Below are 16,833 nucleotides of genomic sequence, written 5' to 3'. Positions count from 1 at the left end.
AATGGTGGAGCAGGCTCGAAGGGCCGAATGGCCTACTCCTGCTCCTGTTTTCTATGTTTCAATGACACAAGATTTCACATTTTAAGACTTTTAGTCTGTTTACAGTAAAAGTATATTGGCTAAACACTTTTTGTAGGCAACTTATACTTTTTAAACTACAGATCTGAAGTTTTCCCTTTTACTTTTAACGTAACCTAAAAACCCACTTCATGGGTATATTTTGCACTTTCCCTTAAGTAGTCGTTTGATTTTGCCAGACCCAAACGTTTTCCCAAATGAAAATAATTCTTAGTTCCTGAGGGTTTACTTCTGTTTCTTTCTTTTCTCAGCCTAGTAGCTTTTAACTCCAGAACTATCTTTCACAGTGAGGGTTTTTCCTGGCAATTCTTCCTTTTAGTGCAAGCCAGGCAAATCTTCCAGCCTCATTTCAGATCCTCACAAATTTGGTCTTTTCAGTCTGAGCGCAAGCTCCCACCCGGGTTCCTGGAAGGTGAGCTACAGAGACTTTCAGCCTCTAGCAGCTCTCTCGCTCCCAAATATTGGCAGACTGCCTATGTCTGAGAGTTTCAAGGATGTTTTGGAACTCCTTCCCCTCTCAGAGCCCATCTCCATGGCAACATGAATCACAAGGGCCTTGACTTCCAGTAGAAATGCTGATATGCTATCCTTGAGACCCCCAATTCTCTTTACCTTGAAAGTAAGTAGAAAGTTTTAAAGCATAACTGACTGTTCACAACCCAACATTCTCAACATTTTTCTGGGACTTCGGAGACTAGCTGTCTAACCACTGTAAACACAGTCATTATCTCCAAGTGTCAACACTTTACACCTTCTTACCAGCAAAACAATCTGGGCCTTTCTTTAATCTATTACAGCCCCCTCACCTAGGATTGTTGTCAGGCAGACTTCAAAACAGGTCATATCACCCCTCAGCTCTGAAGAAGGGTCATACGGACTTGAAACATTAACTCTGTTTTTCTCTCCACAGATGCTGTCAGACCTGCTGAGTTTTTCCAGCATGTTCTATTTCATTTCATATCGCCCCCCTTCATTTTCCCCTAAATTAAGACACAGTCCCAAAACATAACAATCTTCTTATCCTCAATTGTAACTATTGTGTAAAATATTTGTCATATTACAACTATAAAAATTGCTTAAATTACTTTCACATTATAAAATCTGAAAAGCTGTACTTCCTAAACAAAAACAGAATTACCTGGAAAAACTCAGCAGGTCTGGCAGCATCGGTGGAGAAGAAAACAGTTGACGTTTCGAGTCCTCACGACCCTTCGACAGAACTGAAGTAATATTAGGAGAGAGGTGAAATATAAGCTGGTCTAAGGTGGGGGGCGGGGGGAGAGAGAAATTGAGGGTGGGGTGGTTGTGGGGATAAGCAAGCAGTGATAGGAGCAGATAATCAAAAGATGTCACAGACAAAAGGATCAAAGAGGTGTTGAAGGTGGTGATATTATCTAAGAAAAGTGCTAATTAAGAATGGATGGCAGGACACTCAAGGTACAGCTCTAGTGGGGGTGGGGTGGACAGACTAACAAAGTATTAGTTGTAGATTTAAAAATAATGGAAAAAGGTGGGAAAAGAAGAAGCTATATAAATTATTGAAAAAAAAAGGGGGGGAAGAAACGGGGTGGGGATGGGGGGAGGGGGAGTTTAAGATCTAAAGTTGTTGAATTCAATATTCAGCCCGGAAGGCTGTAAAGTGCCTAGTCGGAAGATGAGGTGCTGTTCCTCCAGTTTGCGTTGGGCTTCACTGGAACAATGCAGCAAGCCAAGGATAGACATGTGGGCAAGAGAAATTTTTTTTCAATAATTTATATAGATTCTTCTTTTCCCACCTTTTTCCATTATTTTTAAATCTACAACTAATACTTTGTTAGTCTGTCCACCCCACCCCCACTAGAGCTGTACCTTGAGTGTCCTGCCATCCATTCTTAATTAGCACTTTTCTTAGATAATATCACCACCTTCAACACCTCTTTGATCCTTTTGTCTGTGACATCTTTTGATTATCTGCTCCTATCACTGCTTGCTTATCCCCACAACCACCCCACCCTCAACTTCTCTCTCCCCCCGCCCCCCACCTTAGACCAGCTTATATTTCACCTCTCTCCTAATATTACTTCAGTTCTGTCGAAGGGTCGTGAGGACTCGAAACGTCAACTGTTTTCTTCTCCACCGATGCTGCCAGACCTGCTGAGTTTTTCCAGGTAATTCTGCTTTTGTTTTGGATTTCCAGCATCCGCAGTAGCTTTTAGCTTTTTGTTTTTAAGCTGTACTTCCTGTTCACTGTATAATGGTATTGAAATAACTCAATACAGAACATACAAACAAGGAGCAGGAGTAGGCCATTCGGCTCCTCGAGCCTGCTCTGCCATTTAATAAGATCATAGCTGACCTTATAGTAACCTGAAATCTGCATCTCACCTACCCCCGATAACCTATCTCCCCCTTGCTTACCGAGAGTCTATCCACCTGTGCGTTAAAAATATTCAAAGACTCTGCTTCCACCACCTTTTCAGGAAGAGATTTCCAAAGACTCACGACCCTCTGAGTTAAAAAATTTCACCTCACCTCTGTATTAAATGGGCAACCCCTTACTTTTAAACAGTGACCCCTAGTTCTAGATTCTCCCACAGGAGGAAACCACCCTGTCAAGACCCCCCAGGATCTTATATGTTTCAATCAAGTCATCTCTTACTCTTCTAAACTCCAGTGGATACAAGCCTAGTCTGTCCAACCTTTCCTCATAAGACAGCCCACATTCCACATATTAGTCTGGTAAACCTTCTTTGAACTGTTTCCAATGCATTTACATCCTTCCTTAAATAAGGTGACCAATACTGTACACAGTACTCCAAATGTGGTCTTGCCAGTGCCCTGTACAACTGAAGCATAACCCCCCCCCCCCCCCGCGACTTTTGTATTGAATTTCCCTCGCAATAAATGATAACATTCTATTAGTTTTCCTAATTACTTCCTGTACCTGCATACTAGCCTTTTGTGATTCATGCGCTAGGACACCGAGATCTCTCTGCACCCCAAAGCTCTGCAATCCCTCACCATTTAGATAATATGCTTCTCTTTTATTCTTCCTGCCAAAATGGGCAATTTCACATTTTCCCAATTTTACTCCATTTGCCAGACCTTTGCCCACTCACTTAACCTATCTATATCTTTTTGTAGCCTCCTTATGTCCTCTTCACACCTTACTTTCCCACCTATTTTTGTGTCATCAGCAAATTTGGCAACCATCCCATCCATCCCTTCATCCAAGTCATTTATATAAATTGTAAACATTTGAGGTCCCAGCACTGACTCCTGTGGCGCAACACTCGTTACACCTTGCCAACCTGAAAAAGACGCATTTTTGCCTACTCTCTGCTTCCTGTTAGCCAGCCAATCTTCTATCCATGCCAATATGTTACTCTCTATACCATGAGTTTTTATTTTCCACAATAACCTTTGATGTGGCACTTTATCAAATACCTTCTGGAAAGAAGATTCTGGAAACCCTCACCAGGTCAGGCAGTATTTTTGGAAAAAAGAATTAGAGTTAACATTCCAGCATGCAGAAGGTGTTAGAGATGAGCAATTTTTGAACAGGCACAGAACCAAGGAAAATGAGGGAGGACGGAGGTGGAAACGGTCAAAAGGGAGAGGTCAGTGATTAGGAAGAAGACTACAATAATTAATTGACTTTTATGTGATGGTGCAAAGCAAAATGAGATGATAATGAGACAAGTATACAAACAAAAAAAAAAGTTTCAGTGGAGGGGTAAATATTTACAGCAAGATAGCAAAGGAGAAAGGTTACATGGAAAGTAAGGCAAATATAGGAAGGCTCCAGTGGTCCAGAGTGTGATGCCAGGACAGTAGATTAAACGCAGGGCAGGAACAGCCCAATGCTTGCCAATAAGGTTCCCTCCACCCCTAGCACCACAACTCATCCATTCCCAGCAGTGCTAGTGCAACCATCTTCCATTCCAAGCATTTGCTGTCGAAGAGAAGATAACAATGGTGGGTACGATGTTAAAACTTGTTTTTAAGGCCTGAAGAATATTAAGTGCCTAGTAAAAAGATGAGGTGGTGTTCCTTAAATTTCTATTGAGCTTCACTGGATGAAGAATTAAATTAATGACCAGAAACTCAGGGTCACTCTTAAAGAATGAATAGAAGTATTCAGCAAAACAGGCACCCAATCTATTTTTGGTCTCTCCATTCTTGTCCACTTTGTGTTATCACATTGTTTCTTTTTCAGCTGTCCAGGGCTATCGATTGACAAATACTGGATATGATTACCTAGCTCTGAAAACTCTTTCCTCGCGAAATGTATTTAATTCTGTTGGAAATCAAATGGGCGTTGGCAAAGAATCAGGTAAGAAACAAAACCATGGACCTTGCACAATTTTTGAAAATTAGTGAATAATTTTTTGACTTGTAAATTGCAAGACTAAAGTAAATTAAATCAATATAGTTTGAAGAAAAGGCCCACCAACATCTTCTCAGGGCAACTAGGTTGGGTGGAGTGGTGGGGGGGCAGGGGACAATAAAAAAAAGTGTTGATTGTACTAAGCATATTGCAAACTGAAGCAGCTTTTATTAAAATAAAATGTTGAATGTGACTATATTTATAGAGTCATAGGGCTGGAGGATACTCATTTGTATCTGTAAACAGATCAAGGCATAATCTAGTGCTACCTGCTCTGGACATCTCAGTGAACCTCTCAAGTTCTGTTAGTAGTACAGCATAATAGGAAAGTTAATTATGAGCCTGTTATAAAAGGTCACTGGGAATATGTCTAGAGGTATAATTTGCCTCGCAAAGTTCAGATGGTATTTGTAATTGTTCACCATCCAAATATTTCAGTGTCTTGCACTCTGCTACTTGTTTTTAATATTCACTGATTATATCCTTAAATAAAAACAATTTGGGGAAGATGAGCTTTAATGTAAAGTCATCTAATATCATGTAACATTTTGGTTTATATTACTAGTTAATGTATACCATAGTAGATGATTTTAACACACCCTTAGCTTTATAAATTTTGTGGTATGAGAGATGGGAAAAGGATATGATGGTACTGTTCCAGACTACTTGTGTTTTCTATTACCATTTGCAGCTTAAGAACTCTTCAATTCATAATGTAGGTATTTATTAGAGAGGACAGCTAGTCCATTTGTTGTCCAGCCACTGTTCACTTACCATTGAGGTCCTAGACATTGTGATCTTCTCAGATACCACAGTAGCTTAATTTCATTAATCTATTGCAGATATTTACATAGTTGCAAATGAAGAAGAGCAACAGTTTGCTTTAAAACTGCATAGATTGGGTCGCACATCATTTCGGAATTTGAAAAATAAACGTGATTACCACAAACACAGACAAAAGATGTCATGGCTTTATCTCTCCCGCCTTGCAGCAATGAAGGAATATGCGTACATGAAGGTATTTGATCCTTTTTGAAGTTTATCTGATTTATTTTTCAAGATTTATCCCGTGACTATCAGGAATTTTTAATGTGGTCGGTAACTATGGAAAGGAAGCAAGATGTTGTTCACCTGGCATAGTAGTAAAATTGTGTAATCCTGTGGGGCCATTGCTTTCATTACAATTGCATGCCAAACACAATGGTACTCTATCATGTTGCCAGTAATTTTGGCAAAGGTTCTCTCCCTACCACATCCGCCATCTTCTACTTGAAAAGAAATGAGTTAAGAGGAGGGAAAAGAAAGCGAGCATGAAAGAAAGAGAAACAAAGGTAGCTGAGATAAGTAAGAGACAGCCTATTCTTCACTTCATGGTCTGCCTTGGGTGATCTTTTTTTCTATTATAAATTCTTTAGTCCACATTTACAATGGAAACTACCAGTATAGTCTTTTCACATTATAATTGGACTAGCCATATAAATACTGTTGCTACAAGAGCAGGTCAGAGGCTAGGAATCCTGCAGCAAGTAGCCCCACCCCCAACTTCCCAAAGCCTGTCCACCATCTGCAAGGCACAAGTCAGGAATGTGATGGAATACTCCCCACTTGTCTGGAAGAGTGCAGCTCCCACAACACTAAAGAAACTTGACACCGTCCAGGGCAAAACAGCCCACTTGATTGGCACCACATCCACAAATATTCACTCCCCCCCATCACCGACAAACAGTAGCAGCAGTGTGTACAGTCTACAAGATGCACTGCAAGAATTCTCCAAGGCTCCTTCGACAGCACCACTACCATCTAAAAAGACCAGGGAAGCAGATAGATGGGAACACCACCACCTGGAAGTTCCCCTCCAAGTCACTCACCATCCCAATTTGGAAATAATATTGTTGTTCCCCACTTTCGCTGGATCAAAATCCTGGAACACCCTCCCTAACTGTGGGTATACCTACACCACATGGACTGCAGTGGTTCAAGAAGGCAGATTCATCATCTTTCACGGGCAACTAGGGATGGGCAATAAATGATGGCCTAGCCAGCAATGCCCACACCACATAAATGAATTAAAAAATTACCTCCTTCTCTTGTACCAATGCTGGCAAAAGGATATCATTACAACATGATCAGTTTGTAAAGGCAGGCACCATTACAAATTTGGAGATAGGAATTTATCATCGAAATATATAAAGGACTGGATATATAGCTTTAAAGTGAGATTGTGTGCCTTGTTCTAATTATTCCTCATTAGCTAAGACCACCCCTTATTAGGGAGAACACTTGGTCTAGGTTCCTCTTGTGCAAGATCCACTAATCCATGCATTAAATATGAAATTTTGCTGCAATATTCCACTTCAAAACAGAAACTGCTAAGTGGGGGAAAATATGTAACACTCTCCACATGAACCTGTAGTTCCAGTTACGTTTGTAGGTGACCTTGTGATGGGGCTTTGGACATTGTAAAGGCCTATCACTTAAACGGCCGTATCAGTAAATGATATTGCATTGAGAATCAGCGTGCAGTTCCATTTCAAAACCACTGGATGTCGGCACAAGAATTTTTGAACCTTCATCATGGACTATCAAAAGTAGTAGTGTTGTGTGATTAAATAAAATGTATAATTTAAATGTGCCTTACTGATAAGTCCTCATACTTGTGACTGTTTTAATGGTCTTAAGCAGATTGAATATCCTGACATACGGCAGTAATCTTGATTGAATTGCACATGTTCAGTTATATTGTTTTATTTGTGCTAAGGCATTATATGACCGAGGGTTCCCTGTTCCCAGACCAGTTGACTTCAACAGACATGCAGTGGTCATGGAGCTCATAAATGGCTACCCCATGTAAGTATCAGCATTCTTTCAGAACAATGTCGTTATTTTGTAAAACAGTTTCTTCAAGATATTTTAATGCCAGAGAGAGACACTCGAAGCAGAGCTGGGGAATAGTGGCCTCTGTTACGAAATGAGATAAGTTCAGCACAGATCTAGCAGCTCAAAGCTGAGCATTCGTGCAGTGTTGTGGGCCATTAACAGCGGCAGAATTGTAGTCAATAATCTGTAAGCTCCTCACCTGGCACATTCCTCACTCTACCATCAACCCTGGTTCAATGAGGAGTACAGGAGAACATGCCAGGAGAAGCACCAGGCATCCCTAAAAATGAGGTGTCAACCTGTCGAAGCTCCAGCCACAAGAGCACACTAAAGAGCAGAAGTGGCATGCTATGCCAACCTGGTGAAGCTACAACACAGGGCTACTTGCATGCCAAGCAGCATAAGCAGCAAGTGAGACAGAGCTAGGTGATCTCACAACCAACTGATCAGATCAAAACTCTGCACACATCCAGTTGTGAATGGTGGTGGACAGTTACCCAGAGGAGGTGACCCCACAAACATCCCCATCCTCTAAAATGGGGAGTTCAGCATCGACATCTCTCTAATTCTTCCTGTCCATGTGCAGATTGAATTTTATGTGCATCGATATCAAGGTGACATGCGCCACCAGTAGAAATGGAAAAAAAAAACTATGGCCAGAATTTTTACCTTGATGGGCGGGCAGGCCCCACCGGCTCGATGGCAGGCAGCCGAACTCCGCCGCCAAAACGGGGCCCGCCGCCATTTTGAGTGGGCAGGCCAATTAAGGCCCGCCCAGCGGCCTGCCCGACAGGAAGCGCTATGCACTTCCTGTGCAGGGGGTGGAGGGATTCCCCATCTGTCAAAGTGCACTCTTTCGCGCATGCGCACAAAAGAGCGCACATCTCCCTGAGGCTAGTGCTGTCTCAGGGAGATTACTAACAGTGTTAAAAACATTAAAAATGTAAAAATTAACATGTCCCCCTCATGTGACAATGTCACACGAGATGGGAAATGTTAATAAAAAGGACATAAACTTTAATAAAGTTTTTAAAAACGGACATGAAACCTCATTCCGTCAGTGGATGAGGTTTCATGTATTATCAGAAGCCCGCTGGGGCTCCTGGCCTGCCCACCAGCCTTAAGGTTGGACGGGCCAGGTTTTTAATTATCTTAATGATCTTAATTTCGCTGTCCGCCCGCCTTCCTCAATATTTAAATGGACCGGGATGACGTCAGGGGTTCCTCCCGACGTCATCCCGCGTCATTTTCCCGTTGGCGAGCAGGCCCCACCCCTAAATCGCCAAGGGGAAAATTCTGCCCTATATATAATATTTATTTTAAAAGTTACCATAAGTATGGAAGAAGAAGAAAGAATGCCACCCCCAGCCATTGACATGGTAACATACTAGTCCACAAGTAACTCAATTTACTGAATTAGACTTTAAATTTACCATGGCGGCATTTGAACTCCCAGCTTCTAGGTTTTAATTTCAGTACCATAACCAGTACAGTCCCATACATGAGAGAGGTTTGTTAGTTTTTAGTATTGTAGCTGCATTTTAGTCATTTGACATAGGAAAAGTTGAATTGATGGAGATAGCTCAAGACAAGGATATTTTGTTTCAATTTGACAAGCTCAAAATAGAACTAAGGAATTGCCTTTTGAATTGATGGAAAATGTGAAAAACGCAACTTTTAATTTTTTTGGCTTATTAAGTGTTTTCTTTACTTAAAGTTGGCATGAATATTAAGGAAAATAGCTAAGTAATTTCTTCACATCAACAATCATAAGGCAGAGGTGTAACCTCACTGTGAATTTGAAGAGAGAATGGCTGTTGTAAACTGGAGGGTGAAGGTCAGGGAGACTGTCCCAGTGAATAAAGTGAATATTGAAGGGAGAAATGATCGCTTCAAATGAAATGGGAACTGGGGAAGAGAACTTTGGTGAAGAGAGAATGGCATCCCAGGAGGGAGAATGACTGTTGAAGTAGTTTTTGGGGAAGTACTGAATTTTGAAGTAAATAACATTTTTAATGTCTGTCACATTGCAGAGAAAAGTGAATTGGGGAGAGAGCATATTTGGAAGTATACACAGTTTAAAATGTCCCATGAAATAAGCTCACAAGAACCTTTGTTGTATTATTATTATTATTATTATTAGTGACCTGGGCTAGGAATCTAAAACTTTTCACCAACTCCCTAGAAATAACCTTGTGTTTTAATGTGTCAAATGTCTTTCGGATCAATCTTTCTTTAATAAATCTGCAAAAACCAGCTACGTAGGACTTAGGAAAAAGAGTAGCAGAATGAGTAGATTAGTGGTATTAACTGGCCCAAAAATCCTCTTACTAACTCTAACAACTCCTAATAACTTACTAACTCATTCAACTTGCCTCCTGCTCACCGCTTCCCACCTCAAGTTCGCCGGCTCACTGTGGGCAAAGGCTCGGGAGAGGGGTGGTGAAAAGAAGGAAGTGAGCGAGAGGGGTTGTGAGTGGAAGGGTCAGGGAAGGAAGTGGCATGGGGAGGGAGATGGCAAGTCGCAATGTCAGGGAGGGAAGTGAGGGGTGGGAGAGGTGACAAGCGGACTGCAGGAAAGTGATAGATTTGTGCTTCAGGAACTGACACATGAGAGTTTTGGCCGTTCATTCCACCTAACTAATCATGTGAAGCGTAGCTCTCATCCATTAATTTCCTGTCATTAGGGAGTCTAACAGTACTTTTGTGGGCTAGAGTGGCAGTGAACCTAATTTAAACATCAGGATGTGAGTGGCTGTAATAATTAAGTGCGCATCACTTGGAACTTTGTGTGGCCTCACAGGCATACAGCTTGGAGGGAACACTGCCCAGCGCATCAGTGCAAAAAGACAAGGCTCAAATATTCGCAATCATCTTCAGTCAGAGCAAATGATCCATCTTGGCCTCCTGAGCCTTCAACCAATTTGATTCATTTCACGTGATATCAAGAAATGGCATAATGCACTGGATAAAGCAAAGGCTATGGGCCCTGCCAACATCTCAGCTTTAGTACAAAAAACCTGTGCTCCAGAATTAGGCCTGGCCTTAGTCGAGCCGTTCCAGTACAGCTACAACTAGGCATGTACCCGACAATGGAAATTTGCTCGGGTATGCCTAGTCCACAAGAGCAGGACAAATCCAATCTGACCAATTAGCAGCCCAGTCTATTCTCAATTATCAACAAAGTGATGGAAGATGTCATTATCAGCGCTATTAAGTGGCACTTACTTTGCAATAACCTGCTCTCAGATGCTTAGTTTATGTTCTGCCAAAGCCACTTGCCTCCAGAGCTCATCACAGGAAAGAGTTGAGTTCCTGAAGTGAGGTGACATCTAGGCAGCATTTGATTGAGTGTGGCATCGAGGAGCCCTAGCAAAATAAGTCAATGGGGATCAGAAGGGAAAACTCTCCATTGGTTGCAGTCATACCTAGCACAAAGGAAGATGATTGTGGTTGTTGGAGGTCAATCATCTCAGTGCATGGCATCGCTGCAGGAGTTCCTCAGGGCAGTGTCCTAGGCCCAACCATCTTTAGCTGCCTTATCAGTGACTGTTCCTCCATTATAAGGTCAGGAGGGGGATGTTTGCTGATGATTGCAAAGTGTTCAGTACCATTCGCGACTTTTCAGATACTGAAGAAGTCCATTCCCACATGCTGCAAGAACTGGACAACGTTCAGGCTTGCGCTGATAAATGTCATATAACATTTGTGCCACACAAGTGCCAGGCAATGACCATCTCAATTAAGAGAGAATCTAACTATTTCCCATTGACGTTTAACGGCATTACAATTGCTGGATTCCCCCACATTCAACGTTCTGGGGGTCACAAATGACCAGAAACTTAACTGGAAAATCCATATAAATATTATCTCTATGAAAGCAGGTCAGAGGCTGGGAATTCCAGCACCTACAAGGCATGTCAGGAGTGTGATGAAATACCCTCCACTTGCCTGAATGAGCGTAGTTCCATCAGCGCTCGGGAAGCTCAAAACCATCCAGGACAAAGCAGTCAGCTTAATTGGCACCTCATCCGCCAACCTAAACATTCCCCCGCTCTGCCGATGGAACATTGTGTCAGCAGTGTCTACCATCTGCATGATGCACTGCAGCGGTTTGTCAAGCTTGCTAAGGCAGCACCTATCGAACCTGTGACTTCTACCATCTAAGAACACAAGACAGTGGGAATCATGCCTGACAAATTTATTAGAATTCTTTGAGGAGGTAACAAGCAGAATAGATAAAAAGGAACCAGTAGATGTAATATATTTGGATTTCCAAAAGGCTTTTGATAAGATACCGCACATAAGGCTACTTAATATGATAAGAGCCCATGGTGTTGGGGGTAGTATAGTAGCATGGAATAAAAAGGCGACTTATTGTTTAAATGGAGAGAAACTTCAGAATGCTTCAGTGCAGAGGGATCTGGGTGTCCTCGTGCATGAATTGCTGAAAGCTAGTATGCAGGTACAGCAGGTAATAAGGAAGGCAAATGGAATTTTGGCATCTATTGCTAAAGGAATAGAGTATAAAAATAGGGAAGTGTTGTTGCAACTGTACAAGGCATTGGTGAGACCGCACCTGAAGTACTGTGCACAGTTTTGGTCCCCTTACTTGAGGAAGGATGTAGTTGCACTGGAAGCGGTTCAGAGGAGGTTCACTAGATTGATTCCAGAGATGCGTGGCTTGTCTTAGGAGGAGATATTGAGCAGTTTAGGCCTATACTCGCTGGAGTTTAGAAGGATGAGAGGAGCTCTAATTGAGGTATACAAGTTGCTAAAGGGGATAGACAAAGTAGACGTGGAGCAGATGTTTCCCCTTCTGGGGCATTCTAGAATGAGAGGCCATAGTTTTAGGCTAAGGGGTGGTAGATTTAAATCAATGATGAGGAGGAATTACTTTTCTCAAAGGGTCGTGAATCTGTGGAATTCACTACCTCAGAGTGCAGTGGATGCCGGGACGCTGAATAAATTTATGGAGGAGATAGACAGATTTTTAATTAGTAATGGGTTGAAAGGTTATGGGGAGAGGGCGGGAAATTGGAGTTGAGGCTGAAATGAGATCAGCCATGATCGTAATGAATGGCTCGAGGGGCTGAATTGCCTACTCCTGCTCCTAGTTCTTATGTTATGTTCTTATGGATAGAGGATTAGCTAACTAATAAAAGACAGAGAGTTGAGATAAGGGGGTCGTTTTTGGGATGGCAACCATGGAATGCCACAGGGATCAGTGATGGGGCCACAATTATTCACAATATATATCAATGACAATATAAATGAGGGAGGAATGTACTCTCGCCAAGTTTGCGGATGAGTCAAAAATGGGTGGGAAGGCAAGCGGTGAGGATGACACAAGGAGTCTACAGAGGGATATAGACAGGTTAAGTGAGTGGGCAAAAACTTGGCAGATGGAATATAATGTTGGTAAATGTGAGGTGATGCACTTTGGCAGGAAGAATAGAGGAGCTGAATATTATTTAAATGGAGAAAGACTGTAGAAAACTGCAGCACAGAGGGATTTGGGGGTCCTCATGCATGAATCACAAAAAGCTAACATACAAGTTCAGCAGATAATGGGGAAGGCAAATGGAATGTTGGCCTTTATTTCAAAGGGAATGTCCACAGAGAGGGTCACGTATCATCGTTGTCTGCTGCGCCTTTTACATCCTGGCGCTCCAACGGGGAGACAAGCTGGCTGACGAGGAGCTGAAGGTCTCCTTGGATGAGGAGAACAGCAGTGGGAATGAGGGTGAGGAAGTCCTCAATGGTGACAACGACGGGGATGAGGCTCTCGCACTGGCTAGGCGAGGCAGGTGTGCTCGGGCAGCCCTCATTGCTGCCAGATTTGTGGAGGATGATGACGACATGCAATGAGGTGTCCCCCATAGATCCTAACATTGCAGTTGTGAAAGTTTGACTCCAGTCTGGCTTATGGCAGCACCAAAAGCCTTTTTGAGAATACTCCTGTCATGGAGTGGAGGCCCTAATAGTTGCTCAATTGCAGGGAGATGATGACATCCTGCAGTAAGGACACTCCATGAATTTTCACATAGCCTCTGTGAGTGTCTAACTCCTGTCTGACTGAGGGCAGCTCGCTTGTGCTCCATGATCAGGGCCGTCTCATAGAGACACAGACACGAAACTATAGACGCATCCGATGCTGTGTCCGCCTTCACCACCTGAGCCCTTCAGGAACTGGTGCACAGCATCAATAGTCGCAGATGCTGGTGCGATGGGGGCCAGCCCCAACTTAAATGCCCTGCAAGCACACACAGCGAATGCAAGAACTGTGTGGCACCTGCCCACTACATTCTAGCAACAATGACCAGCACCGCTGAGGAGCAGGCATCAGTAATGTTTCCAGGGAGTGTGAGGCCGGACCATCACTGTGGTCTGGAGGCTGCACAAAGCACAGGGAAGAGGCCCTGGCCTGAGACACCTGCCTTTTATCTAGTGCAGAAAGGTTTCACATCTGAGTGACAAGAACATTGCTCATCAGAACAAGGAGCCACAGGCAGAGGGACATTCTTAGGAGTTTATTGACAATAGTGAACAGTATGTATAAGTGACCAACATCCGTGGCCACACTGTGCAGCCACTTTTCCTTAACTGCCTTAACCCTGCCACTACGTCTTGGTGCCCCCCGGACATCCACAGGAAGGTGGAGGCAGCCTGCTGACTGCTCAGCTGTCAGCTCAGCGGGGAACATAAGACTCAGGAGGAGTAAACCATTCGACCCATCGAGTTTTTACAAAACTAGAGTAAACAATTATTAATTAGAGAAATGATTTTAAATACATACATAGATGTACAAATTACTATGAAACTTGATACCCTGAACCAGTTGAACCAAAGTAAGTTATCTTAACTTCAGTCCTTTGAAGACAGCAGCTTGAGCCATAGATGCTGATGGCTTTTTCACACTTGTAAGATCTTAAAATGCCTTCCCTTACACACAGCCTTTGCTCCTTTACACATATTTCCACCTTTGAATGCAAATATCCATTGTTTCACTATGTCTTTGGACTTTATCTTCCTGATAATAAAAAACACTCATAGCACTAAATTTTACCAGTAATCTTTGGGGAAAAATAAACACACTGTTTCTAAACTTCACCTGGCTAGGTGACACATTTCACTCCCTCTTTCACAAACAATTGAGTCTGGCTTATTTAAAAATGCAAATGTTCCCTTGACATTTTTGTTTCTAAACTTCCCCATATTTACCTAATTAACATTTCAAACCTAACTTTTCTTCTTGCATCAAAGCACCTAGACTAATTCAATTAGGTCTCTCTCTCTCTCTCACACACACACACACACACACACACAAAAAGGCACATCCCATTATTAATCTATTTTACAATAAATTCCCATAATATTATGAGAGGTATTATATCTTCCTGACAGACAGACAAGAAAGTGGAGTTGGGCCCACAATCAGTTCAGCCATGATCTTATCAAATGGTGGAGCAGGCTCAACGGGTCGAATGGTTTACTCCTCCTGAGTCTTATGTTCCCTGCTGAGCTGACTCCATTAGTGGGTTGGGAAGTCAACTAAGCATTCATAATGAGATTCTATTGGAACAACTGTGTCAACAAACCCTCCTGAGCTGAATCCATTAAAACCTTGGAAGGCAGCTAGAAGTGCAGCCATCTGTCAGAACTTTAAAACAGCCAAACACTTGGCTGTACTAAACTTCAAGGAAAAAAGTCAAAGCTGTAGGCATATTTCATACCATCTCTAGATTTCACCATTGTACAATGCAGAATAGCACTTTATCCATTGGATGATATACTCTGATGCATCTGAAGACTTGTCCATTTCCCAATATTGTTCAGTCCAATGACAGCATGCCAGATGTCAGAAATGACAACCTGGCAGCCAAATTATTTAATGGTCACTTACCTTTCTAAAACAAAGCCCTATCGTCACTCACTGTTTTTAACAACATATATAACTTATGCTAGACCATTTCATTATGACATGTGAAGTTGGCAACGGTTTTTGAACTTACCTTTCATACACTTCCCTACTCCAAACCTCGGTTGACGACACTTGTCTGCTGGTGTGAATTATATTGCCTTCCAAAACCAGCCAACTCCATGAAAATTGCAAAAGGTCTGAAATGCTCCCTTCCACAATGGTGCCAGCAACATCGGGACATCAATGTGTGGGATCCTATCCCTTATCCCAGGCCACTGAAAATTTATGGCACCTTGAATGGGTGCAGGAATCATGGATTTGGACCCTGCCCATTTATTTTTGTGCACTTTGGCCCATGTTGAAACTGGAAACTTCAGCACAATGTGCAGATAAGTAGAGGTTTTCAGTACCACTCTAGAAAATCGCTATTAAATTGTTGAGTGTGTTATCAAAGCTTTAAGTAATGTATACCTACGGACTTGGAAGTACTTTCACCATATATATTTTTCAGCCATCATACTTGAGCCTTTTAAAAATAATCATATGGGGGGAGAACATACAAGAATTTCAGTTAAATTAGGGTGCTTGCCAATTTGTAACTCTAACTTTAAAACATTTTTCATTGAAACTAAAAGTTCGAATTAGTAAGGAAAATCAGACTAAGTAGAATGAAAACGTTGATATTTTAAAAATTCTTTAAACACCAAGATATTAAATGGATTTATGTTTCTTTTAGGTGCCAAGTTCATCAGCTTGATAATCCTGCAGCAACCTATAGCGATTTAATGGACCTTATTGTGAAACTTGCTAATCATGGTTTAATTCATGGTGACTTCAATGAATTCAATTTAATGTTGGATGATGAAGATCATGTCACAATGATTGATTTTCCACAGATGGTATCTACGTCTCACCTAAATGCTGAATGGTAAATACAGAACCAAAAATTTGAATTTCTTATTACTTTTTATTTTGTGTGGAGTAACTGCAGATTAGGAATGTATGCTACTCTGTTTTTTATACATGTTCAACACCAGTTTTCTGATTTGCATTCTGCTGCTCATAAAGTCATTTGCAATTGTTTCTGCTCTCCCAAGATGCACATTGACAAAGTAAGACTTGACTTCCAGCTTTTCTTTGAATTGATAGATGTGTACAATCCTTTGATTTGTATAAAGCTGGTGGTATCTGTGCATGAAATGATTATGATCTTGATCCAATGGAAGACTATGAATATGATAAAAACTGGAGAATGTAAGAAAAATATACACAACATGGAACAGGGAGGTCCTGAAGCCCCTTTAAAAAATAGATTACTGTTTTAGGTGGACATCCTTTTTTGTTAGGAGTTCTAATGAAGGGTCTCCATTCGAAATGTTAAGCTATTTTCTTTCAGGTGGTCGGAGATTCATTGTGTATTTTTTGCTTTTATTTTGAACTTCCAGAATCTGCAGTTTTTTTCCTTTCATGTTACCCTGTTGAGACATAGTTTCAAGTATTTAGTTTTCAGGGCAATGGAGCAAAGGGGAGTGGTGGTGTTGTGGTAATGTTGCTGGACTAGTAACCCAGAGGCCCCAGCTAATGT

The 16,833-nt window shown here is 41.9% G+C and overlaps 1 protein-coding gene across 1 annotated transcript in view; it reads left to right on the top strand.

Annotated features, from left to right (window-relative positions):
- riok2 (RIO kinase 2 (yeast)) overlaps positions 1-16,833 on the top strand; it is a 56,667-nt gene that overhangs the window by 14,567 nt on the left and 25,267 nt on the right. The window contains exons 3-6 of the mRNA XM_078565713.1: positions 4,277-4,393; positions 5,290-5,465; positions 7,206-7,294; positions 15,985-16,176. Of these exons, the coding sequence (XP_078421839.1) occupies positions 4,277-4,393; positions 5,290-5,465; positions 7,206-7,294; positions 15,985-16,176 (574 nt within the window). The remainder of the gene's footprint in view (positions 1-4,276; positions 4,394-5,289; positions 5,466-7,205; positions 7,295-15,984; positions 16,177-16,833) is intronic.

This window comes from Cetorhinus maximus, chromosome 2 (genome assembly GCF_964194155.1).
Source record: "Cetorhinus maximus chromosome 2, sCetMax3.hap1.1, whole genome shotgun sequence".
NCBI lineage: Eukaryota > Metazoa > Chordata > Chondrichthyes > Lamniformes > Cetorhinidae > Cetorhinus > Cetorhinus maximus.
Note: the sequence above shows the minus strand (reverse complement) of the source record. Positions and strands in the feature narration are given on the sequence as shown.